The 11,498-nt window shown below is 36.4% G+C and overlaps 1 protein-coding gene across 3 annotated transcripts; it reads right to left on the bottom strand.

The window, feature by feature from the left end:
- Positions 1–4,312: 4,312 nt before the first annotated feature.
- On the bottom strand, positions 4,313–10,918 carry LOC113348415 (synaptotagmin-5-like). Of its 3 annotated transcripts, XM_026592177.1 has the most exons (13): positions 10,580–10,917; positions 10,394–10,498; positions 10,150–10,200; positions 9,928–10,048; positions 8,646–8,767; positions 8,055–8,156; positions 7,854–7,928; positions 6,979–7,058; positions 6,325–6,475; positions 6,013–6,243; positions 5,094–5,387; positions 4,888–5,001; positions 4,313–4,536 (listed from the first exon to the last, which is right to left on the bottom strand). In XM_026592177.1, the coding sequence occupies exons 1-13, from the start codon at positions 10,682–10,684 to the stop codon at positions 4,390–4,392; spliced, it is 1,698 nt and encodes a 565-aa protein (XP_026447962.1). In that variant the 5' UTR covers positions 10,685–10,917; the 3' UTR covers positions 4,313–4,389. The 3 variants fall into 3 exon arrangements, with proteins under 3 accessions (XP_026447962.1, XP_026447963.1, XP_026447964.1); XM_026592178.1 differs by lacking the exon at positions 8,055–8,156 and having other exon boundaries at positions 10,580–10,918; XM_026592179.1 differs by lacking the exons at positions 10,394–10,498; positions 10,580–10,917 and having other exon boundaries at positions 9,963–10,048; positions 10,150–10,193.
- Positions 10,919–11,498: the final 580 nt, after the last annotated feature.

Genomic DNA, 11,498 nt, shown 5'->3' on the forward strand with positions numbered 1-11,498 from the left:
TGGATTCACAATTGATTTAACTTATATAAAAAAATATAATGTGGAAAAGAAATAACACACACACTAGAAGTTTTGTTAACGAGGAAACCGCAAATGCAGAAAAACCCCGGGACCTAGTCCAGATTTGAACACCACACTGTATTAAACCGCTACAGACACTAGCATACTCCAAGCTAACTTCGGACTGGAATGTAGTTGAGCTCTAACCAATCTCACACTGATCAAGGTAAAATCACGTTCCTTACGCCTCTAGAACCACGCCGGATTATGCGTACTTGATCATTCCCTTAGCTGATCTCACCTACAACCAAGAGTTTCTAAGACCCAAAGTCGAAGACTTGATAAACCAATCTGTCTCACACAGAAAAGTCTATTGAATAGATCAATCTATCTCCCACATATATACCTATGAGTTTTGTTCCGTCTTTTGATAAATCAAGATGAACAGGAACCAATTGATATACCGGACTTATATTCCCGAAGAACATCCTAGAAATATCAATCACCTCACAATAATCTTAATCGTATGGTAGCGAAACAAGATATTGTGGAATCACAAATGATGAGACGAAGATGTTTGTGACTACTTTTTATCTTGCCTATCGGAGATTAAATCTCGAGAAAATCTTAGAGAAGATAATACCCAATCACGATAGAAAACAACAAGATCAGAACACGCAACTACAAAGAAAATAGTTGGGTTTGGCTTCACAATCCCAATGAAGTCTTCAAGTCGTTAACCTATAGGGTTTTAGAAAAAACTAAGGTTAAAGGAGAATCGACTCTAGTCGCAACTATTATCACGCAGGAGGTGTGGGTATTAGGTTTCCCAGTTGCTAGAGTTCTCCCTTATATAGTCTTCAAATCAGGGTTTGCAATCAATGTTACCTTGGTAACAAAGCATTCAATATTCAGCGTTAGATGAAAACCTGATTAGACTCAAGCTAATATCTTTCAACCGTTAGATCGAACTTAGATTGTTACACACAATGAAAAGTGACTTCATTTAGATATGAGTAACCGTACCTAAACGTGTGCACCTTTGTTGGCTCAACAATAGTTAACCGAGGTTAGCCATATGAACACTTTCATATCAACCTTATTCATCTTAACCATAACTAGTTCAAATGACTCAAATAAAACTAGTTCTAGAGTTGTTCAATTGTTTATATTCCCATAGAAGTATACAAAACACAATTGAAGCAAAATCGATTTTGATTCACTCGAATCAATTCATGAACATTATAGCCACGTTTTGCAAAAGATTGCATTCCTTATTATATAAATGTATTAGTTTATGAACAAACCGATTTTAGAACATAACCCACTCAAGTATGAAAACGGATACGCATACCTAAGTAGCTGGATTTGGACTGTGTTTGCCGGTACGCAAACGGGTACGCATACTGTCGTACGCTTCCAAACTTCAGTTGAATCCAGTACGCGTGCATGTATGCATACTATAGTACCCGGACTTCAACTGACCTCGCCAGTACGCGTACAAGTACGCATACTCTAGCTCCCAGACTTTACCTGACCTCGCCAGTACGCATACGGGTATGCATACTGTATTCCGGTCTCGGATCAACACATATGCAAGTACGCATACTATGCACATAATCCAATTATGGTTAAGTGTAATAAACTCCCATTTCTAGGGGTGCACATATCCCACCCTTACCCGCCACCCTATCCTACCCGTCACAATTTTTACCCGTATCCTATCCTACCCGATAATTGACGGGTAGGGTGACGGTTAAACTTTATCTTATCCGTCGTCAAATGGGTAGGGTGACGGATAAAACCCGAAATTATCCTACCCTACCCGCTTACCCGCCTGATATATTTAAAAGACCAAATAATCCCTATCCTTTATTCTGTCTCGTGTCTATTGTACTGTTATTTTAAAACAAACAAGGGGTAAAATGTTAACTCCATTGAATTTCAAGACCTGTAATTTTAGTTTAATAATCCATCTTTAAGAAAAATGAAAGACAGCAAAAGCTGGCAGAAAGATGTGTGATTTAAGAAAACGAAGAAGGAACAAGATCGAGGACTTGCCTACTGATTGCCCATATCTTCGTATCCAATGTTCACTTCGTTTGCCAAGACCTATGAAATATAAGTGCATGAGAAAAGCAGAAATAACATGAAAGAAACAATACCATTTATCAGAAGAAAAACGCAGTGAGAAAGAATGATAAGCTTTCATGATTTTCCAGTTTAATAAAAGAGTTCATTCAGAGCAGTTGATGGATAAGATATGAAGCAATTACCTGTGATAGGACGACAATCTGTTCTCTCTTGAACTTCGCTGAAGAGTATCTAGCCTTTGCAAGTAGTTTGAACTGATGAAAAAGAGAAAGATTCCATCAAACTTTGGGAGAATTGATATCAGCAACAAGTTATACGAAAATGATTGCAATATCAGCGATAGAAAGGTGAAGGTCATCTATTGTAAGACTTACCCCAATTGTGTCTTCACACTCTTCACTGTAAAAAAAATAACAGAACATAAGAGGGATTGTATAATAGAAAGTAGGAACCAGAACATAGAAGGGGAAAAAAAAACACGATTATACCCGCTACCCTATCCTACCCGACCCGCCAAATAATGGGTCGGGTAGGGTCTTACCCGTTTAATGGTGGGTAGGGTGGCGGGTAAAAAATTTCTTACCCGCCATTTAGCGGGTAGGGTGGTGAAATAGGCCATATCCTACCCACCCTACCCGTTGTGCAGACCTACCCATTTCAGTCATTGAAACATTCTTAGAAGACAACAATAGCTGTCTCACACAAACTATTAGCTTCAAAGCAATTTTCAAGTGATCTAATGATCAATACGAAACATTCCGAGTCTACATCAAGTGACTGTCTCATACAAATCATGTAAGATGTTACCAGGTGATTTTCACATGATCATCTTTTGACTTGCGTCAATAATATAAGATGTACTTGGTTAAAGCGAAAGCTACCAACACATATTTCGAGAAATATGTAAGCGAGTTAAACTCAGCTCGAAATACCGAATGTGTATAATCGAAGTCTATATATATATACGACTTTTGTCTCAAATAGGAGATAGAGTAGATAGAATTTTGAGTGATAGATGAGTTCAAGTCTCCACATACCTTTTGTTGATGAAGTCCCACAAGCTCCCCTTAGTAGTTCTTCGTCTTTAATCGATGAACGCCGTGAAGTCTAATGCTCAACTACACTTTCTATCCTAATCCGAGACTTAGCTATAAGTAGACTAGAAATCAAGACTTATAGTTTTGGCAACTAAAATTGACAACAAGCTTGAGATAGCAATGCTTCCGAGTTCGACTGACCAGTGCTCTAACACGAGTGTATTTACTTTAATTAAAGATAAACAATATAATACGGAAGTAAAGTAAATCACAGAGCACACAAGATTTTGTTAACAAATATGGTTTTTATTCACATATAGTAATGTATTTGTATCTTGGCACTTTGTTGAAGAAACTTCATCAACTACTTTTGCAAATTATCTCTAAGAAGTTAGGAATCCATGACATAGTTTCTCAGTGTGTTTAAAGAAGCACGAAGACTCGAGAACACTCAAAAAATTTGTTCGTCAAAATTGAAAAGTCTCAACTCAAAAGATTTACAAGCCAAGATTTGATTGAAATACTACTCATCAGGGAAAACACCATCATCAAAGGTACACTTACTGGACTTACCATGTTGTAGTCTTTTTCTTTGATAAGGTTTTTCCCAATGTGTTTTCCTTGGTCTTAACGATGCAACATTTTCGTATCCAACACTGTTTTAAGTCTTTACATGCTTAGGGAATTTTGGGTTTTTCTCTTTTGATTTTCCTGCTATATCATAATGGTTTAGACACAGTGGTCATCAAGGGAAGCGTTATAAACCGGAGAGCTTAAAACTCATATGTTTGGGTACTAACTCATATATATACCTATTAATAGGAGAGCTTAACATTATGTAATTACACACACATAAAAAAAGTTCTCTCTTATTTTTTCTCCATAGTTTTCTATCTTCTTTATTTCGTAAAGAAAATGAATTATATTTACCAGTTTACTTTACAGTTAGACGGGGATTGAATTCTTAATGTTCTACTTAACAACGTGAATTAATTGAATTGAGAAGATTGAATTCTTAATGTTCTACTTAACAACGTGAATTAATTGAATTGAGAAGACACACAAAACACTATGTAAGATGTACAATACATTTGCTCCTTATCTTGGGCTTACTGATGTTGTTTAATATTAGCCCATAACTTTTGGCTTTCAAGATAGTATCCTTTTTTTTGCTATCCTGGGCTGAAACCAAGGTTACTAGGCTTCAGAGCCGCGCCTGCTTTTGATATTGGTATAGAGACACAAAGGCGCTTTGGAATCATGCATTTCGATATACAGGTTGTGCAGTCCACTTAAGATGCAAATTCAGCTTTCCACATTTTGTTCCTTCTACATGAAAAGAATCCTTGTACTGCCCTTCTAATATGACTCTGGTGAGAGTCAAGATGCATCTCCCCATATAATCCTGAAGAGATTCAAAGAAGACTGTCACAGTAGGTATAATCTCAGAAAACTGCTAGTTTGTGAACACAGAAAACCAGAAGGCTTATGAACTCCTACATTATTAATATAAGTCTGAAGATTTGGTAAGAGTGTGTTCAAAGGTAATAATTATACAAATCTTTATAGCAGATTCCAACATTTCGCTGTCATGGTTTTTTAACATGTTAAGGGAGTTCGTCATTAATTTATTGAATTACTAAAATTGTGAATCAGGTTCAGGATATCTCACTCCTGGTTAAACCAAGGACACGACTAGTGATGCCTGACTGTACCCATAGAGAAACAAAAAGTGAAATCCATAATAGATGTTTACCTTCCCAAATAAATCATGATCATAAATGTCCATCTGTAACATATCATGCAAACCATCCTCCACAACAAAGTCGAAAGTCTGATTCCAAACTGGATTTAGGCAATTATTTATAACCTGGGAATGCACACAGTTTTGAAGTTAGAACGCTAATAGAAGATCCCTAAATAGGGTAGTAACATGAGATAGTACTGCAAAATAAAATTTACCCGTGTTTTGCTTCTCGTTTGACATTTTTTCATTTGTAGCACGACGTAGGGGTCAGCCAATCCCATTAAATCAGCAATCGGCAAATCAACAGCAGATATCACTGTCACAGATAACACTCCTCTAAGAATAACTTCCCTTCTCTTTATTCCAGTTTTCCCAGGATCAAGATCTATCATCCCATCTACTCTACTACTGAGAGCCCTCTCCAAGGAAGTCATGGAATACTTGGAGGCAAAAGGGTTAACAGACTCTTTTCCTGTGCCAAACGGACAGTACAGAAGCTCTAGGTGCACCTATTGCAAGAAATTTAGTTAGGTTATTGTTATTATATAGATTGACTCTATATCCAATTTAAAAAACCGATGGCTGTTCTCTTTCCACTGATTACTGGAAACTTACCAGGTGGCCTGAGAAGTTGCCTACCCTAAACAAATGACATCAGGGTAAATTGTCCCTAAAGGTTTCTGTAAAAGCGAACTCCTGTACTGAATAATGCAACTGCAACATACTTGTGATAACAAGTGAAGACTACAACCTGTCTAACTATATTCTAACACCTTGCATAAGTTACAATAAAGAATATAAAAAATAGAATGAGGGTAGTCCAACAAACATCAATATAGACATTAAAAATTAGCTGTAAGATGCGATTTGATGTCAGACGGTCAATAAAGTGCCTGCTCATGTGTTTTTAGATAAGGGGATGCAGTGCTTATCAATTGACCAAAAATGAAACTTCATATTCATGGACTCTGTTACTGTCTTCTAAGTTCTAAATAATGTTTTTAGAAAAGAGAGGACACACGTTCTCTTATAGGAAGAGTGTGAGGTCTCAGAGGTAGCGAATACGTTTTCTCCGCAAATACTTTTCAATACAAAATCGCAATTAAATGACTGCAGTACAGGTTATGTTCTTACCTGACCCCGATTCTTCTTATCTCTCTGGACATCCAAATCCTTCACCAAGTTCAACCATATATCCTTCACTTTACCTGGCTCAAGGTCCTTCAGCTTCAAGCAAACGCATCCTATAAGCTCAGCTGCCCGAATTCCGTCATCATCAAAAACCTTTAATACTAAGTTCTGAGTAGTTTCATCTTCAACTATAAACTCATAATGTTCATTCCATACAGGATTCAACTGGTTTTTCTGAAAGAAAAAATACTAAATTAATAGTAGTCGGTAGAAAGAATGAGTAGAGTCTAGAAAGAAAAAAAAATGTTCACCTACAATTGTTTTGCTTGTTTTCATTCTGTTACGTAATGGACGTATGTATAACACAGCAAATGGATCAGATTTTCCAATGACATCCTTATTTGTGAGTTCCTTGGCTTGTATAAGTTTCACTCCTAAAGTTCCAACTGGTTGCAACTCAAGCTCACTAATGAACAACACAACTGCAGTTAAGGGAAGCTGGCATGACAAACAGAAGACATGATGCTTTCGAGTTTTTAAAATAGTAACCTCCACGCAGCTAGTTGGCAAGCCTACACAACTTCTTACAAGCCTAACATATGCACATATGACCTATTTCGCTAGCTTCCAATATGCAATGTGGTCCCACTCAAAAATGTCAAAATCTATGTTATCTGATCACAACTCAGGAGAGGTAGTTAGACCGAGGTTCGAAACACTTCAAAAATATCCCAATACATCAGATTGAACTGCTTCACAAGCAGAAACCATTCAACTTTTCTGAATTCAATAATAGTTGGCAATGTATCCTACTGGTACTTCAAAAAGCTGGATATGTGATGAATTACAAGATTTTAGACATCCAAGTCTTATATCGGTAAATTGTATCTGCATGTGGAATGAAAACTATTCTTTTGTTCTAGCAAATGAGAATCTGCATTTGCCTTCTTGTACTTATAAAAAACGCACCTGTAATCCCCGGGTATAATTGGAACAACTTTTCTAACTGGCCATGTTAAAGAATCTTCGATGGCGTCGCGAATTGTTTCCTACAAAATATCACAAATTCATGATTTGTAACCTCCCAGAACACTATTTCTTTTTCTATTGCATAGACATGAATAATTATAGAGAAGCATATCACACCTCTACTGTATGATATCCAGGGTTCCCTTGCTCTACACAATAAACATGTTTCTTTGTATAGTAAATGTCCTTTTCAATTAATAACTTTGATCAAAGTTATACCAGGGATGAAATAGGAGTGCTAGAGTAGAAAGGAACAACATATATTTAGGCATCAACATACATGACTTTTATAAACATAAAGTGATTTGTGTTACTTCAATTCAACCTGAGCAATTCATCGTTAATACCTCATTTTCCTGTTTATATTTTGGGGCAGCAGAGGAAATCCAGATATGGAAGGGTATGAACTATATATAGAAGCCATAAAGGTGACTGCCTTGGTGCAGCCTCAGGAGGATTAGTTATTGCAACTAAGATTATATTTAAAAATCTCGTTATTAAAAATGCAATAGAGTGAGAAATCAACCGAATGAGGAATGTTCCAGTGAACTCTGATTTTTTATCTATACTAATTGCAATAACTAAACTTCAATGGGTGGTTATATTTAGCTGGCAAACAATTTGCAATTTACATAAACAAAATTAGCTTCAACCACTTTTATAGAGAAGTTAATTTCAATGCTGACATACTTTAGATTTTTCTGTTAGATATTTTTTGTTTGTTTGTGAAGATAGGGCTTTTTTTTTTTAATGATATCCGTACGATTTATAAAACACTTCCAGATAAATAAGAAAAAATAACAGAAAGGACAAACCTCAATTGCATCAGAAACTCCAGGAATTGATGATATATCACCTCCAACAACTTTAAGTGTAAAATCCAGCTTTTGCTGCCAATTAAAATCTGGATATAGTCATATCATGTGGTATGTTTGTGAACTACAGCTTTTAATAGGTTCAAAAGCTTTAGAATGAATCTCCATTGAAATAGTAGCTCATGGAGAAGAACACCACACCTTTTCTCTTAAAGAATAAGAAACAGCTCCAAAACAGGGAAATTCCTCAACTAGAGGCTTAAACATCAACCTAAAAATCCCAGTGAAACCAATATCTTTGACCTAGATCGAAGAATAGATAAAAATAGTTCACTTAGAAACAAAAGAAAGTAAAGGAAATAAGAATGTCCAATATTTGGGTAACAACATGAGTTTGAGAGGTTTGTGAGAGTAACTTCTGACTTTTCTATGTATTCATGTTGTGGTGATAATTGCTGATATATAATGTTATCGAGCTTCTATTGATTCAAGAAGTAAATTTTAAGATAGAAGTTAATCCAGTATACAGATCAACCAATAATGATTATGCAGCAGGTCCACTTTTTTTCTTTTACTTACTGCATTTAAGTCAATACTCACCAATCCTGAAAGCGAGTTGAACTAGAACTACAATGGTACAATGCTTTCAGCACATCCATGCAAACACCATATTTCAGTGACAATATGCACTTGTAGTAGACATAGGTGCTCTTGTTCATTTCACAAAAGAACATGCAGTTTATAAGATTGAAAAATAAGTTAAATAGCCTAAATGGCTGTACCAAATATTACCTGCACAGGCAGAGCAATACCAAGTTTAGTCTTAATATCAAGTATGATGCTCGGGTTTCCATCCCACTGCAACTCCAAATCCATAGTGATGCTTTCTGTTCCATCTTCAATGATAGAAACTCCTAACAACGATGATGAACTCACATCAGTTTCTTGATCAATTTCACCAAATAAAAAAATCAAACCAGTAGCAGTAAGTTTACAGAATAAGTGGCAGACGAACTGGTTTACTGCAAACAGATTAATGACAGGGAAGGGGGGAGGGGGGCAAGTTTTATTTACATAACTTCACAGGCCACGCTAGTACATCTGGAGAAATTTGGCAAAGATGCAAAGTCACATAAAGTGTCACATTAGCCTTGAAATTACATGAATAAATATGCTCAGTTATATGGTTTTAAGTTATCAGACTTCTAATTAAAATCCAATGGCCACTCGAAGAAAGTGACATAATGTTTATAACCGTACGTTAGGCATCAAGAAATCTAGGCATACTGAATCAAATTTGTATCACAATTTCGTGACCAGTAGATGCACCGCTACAGGGTTAGCTGACAGCTTGGTACATCGAGGCCGGTGGCACAGTGGCCGTTGATTGACTAAACTAAATAGGACTAACTGGCAATATATAGCAATTTGCTTGCATAGTTGTCAAGAGAGTTGTCAAGAGAGCCAATTTTGGGTTCCGGTCACATATACAAATGATGCTAAAATCCCAAAAGGACTGACAGAAGCTATTGAGCTCATTGCTGGTTCATGAAGATAACTAATTTGGTATCTTCACAACAGATTACATATAACCATACCTGTCAGCTGCTTTTTGGCTACATTGACACTAAAGAATTAATCGGCTGCGCTTGGTTGATTCTGATTCAAATCCGTCAGATTCAATCACCTATTTTCAGCATTGCCCTAGTGGTGATACGTATTAAAACACGAATCATAAAATAATCGCCACAAAATGGCTCTGTGGCGGTGATATGGATATGGGAGTGAATCCATTGGAGTAATGAGACCTAATAAGTTGAGGGTGGGACAAAAGACAGATACCCTATGCTGAAAAGGCGAAAATGTTTTTCTTTGTTTGTTTTAACACAACTAGTGCATACTACCGTAGATCAGAAAAACGTTAAAATTGGTTAAGCAAATCAAATTATGATTCAATCATTGCATTAAATGAGCATTGGAATTCTTTAAGTGAAACCAATCAGAAAATAAACTTCACAGTTCCTGAACTGCAAATATTTACTAGTTGTGTGACATTTTAAGAAGTCAAACAAACCTGTAAGCTGAGGAGCAACAGTACCAAGAGTAAACCTGGAAAATTTTAGAGAGGACAAGATGACAGGTCTATATTGTTCGAGAACCGGCTCAACATTATTTCTTATGAGCTCCGACGCTGCCTGTAACACAAAGAGAAAAACAAAAATTACTTCTTGTCACAATTCCAATCCATTCAAGCATATCATTCACAAGAAATGTATGAAAAACAATCCTCAATTACCTCATTAACATACGGCCAAATCTTTGTAAGGTGAAGGTTAAGCCAATTTAACTGCACAATATGAAAAAAAAATCCTCAGAATTCAAATTTTCATACATTTTCGCAAAAGGTAACTCAGATGCTGATGTTTTGGCTCAGTTTTATGCCTAAAAAACACCATATCTGATCACGATACAAGTTGACATTTGAAATCTTAAGTGCTAAATTTTAAAAAAAAAATGTAAAAAAAGGAATAAGAACTCAACTTCTGCCTGTGTGAGAAGACAACCCATGAAGGATAAAAGTCGTCGGGAAGAATCTTCTTTGCATCATTTACTGTCAATCTTGCAAAAGACGCCACAATCGCAGCCTATGAACACAACAAAAGAGATGATCATTTAGTTATACGAATGGATTCAAACAAAAAATAGAAGATAATACTTGATTTTACCAAATGAGAGCGATGCTTGGATCGGGATTTCTCATAATGAACAAATGCTGCAATGAGACCAATACCCACGGAAATCCCAATGATCAGACCAAAGAAGAAGGACATTTTCAGTGATTTAACTGCAGATCTTTCTTCTTGTTCTCTTGCTACTAAAGACTAATAAGGAGCTATGGAATCTAAGGAAGTGTCCATTGCCGGATTTCAGGGGGAAGACAGAAGAAAAAACATAGAATACTTGTAAGCGTCGTCCAAATGGGAGAGGAAAGAGGAGGTCAATCATCTACTACTCGTAAGTCAATTGAATCGTGGACCAGCTCAATTGGCCGACTTTCTAAAATGGGGAGCAATTAGGAAACAGATGGCACCAAGAAAGTTGGTATTCCGGTCGTAAAGTTCTAAAAATTATAATTTGGCAGGGGGAATAGATACGGGAAGCGAATTACTTTTGTTGGCAGGGAAATGGATTCCAGAGGAAAAGCAGTTCGTTTTCCTTCCTTTTCATCAAGTTTTAAATTTTGTTTGCTTTTGTGAACTTTGAAAACAACGTTGTTTGTTTGACTTGTGTTATTAGGAAGTTCGTGGGTTTCATGGACCCGACTAGATTTGGAGCAAACGGGGTGGGACTAGATGCGGCGCCCTTTCCTGTCGGAAATAAAAGATGTATTTGTGGCGAAGATCCGTGCCATATCATGTCTTGCATTTATCCGATAACGTGCGGGTTACAGCCCCATGACTATCACTATCAGTGTAATACAGGCCCAACGAAACAAATAATATAAGAAAACTCTAAAATCCCAGAACTGTCTGAAATATCCTTGTCTTTTCATACCAAAACGATCATTTTCTCGTTCCATCGTTCTCTTTTTTCTATTCTTTTTCCTTTTCTTCTCAAAATCATAAACAGATCTACGAAAAATAA

The sequence above is a fragment of the Papaver somniferum genome, chromosome 2 (genome assembly GCF_003573695.1).
Source record: "Papaver somniferum cultivar HN1 chromosome 2, ASM357369v1, whole genome shotgun sequence".
In the NCBI taxonomy this organism is placed as follows: Eukaryota; Viridiplantae; Streptophyta; class Magnoliopsida; order Ranunculales; family Papaveraceae; genus Papaver; species Papaver somniferum.

Excerpts from the sequence above, each read along its gene's own strand:
- LOC113348415 (XM_026592177.1), bottom strand. The coding sequence starts at position 10,684 with ATGTCCTTCTTCTTTGGTCTGATCATTGGGATTTCCGTGGGTATTGGT. Across the intron at positions 10,049-10,149 it reads TTTGGCCGTATGTTAATGAG|GCAGCGTCGGAGCTCATAAG; the intron begins GTAATTGAGGAT and ends TTTGTGTTACAG. Across the intron at positions 6,476-6,978 it reads ATTATACCCGGGGATTACAG|TGAGCTTGAGTTGCAACCAG; the intron begins GTGCGTTTTTTA and ends GTTGTTCATTAG.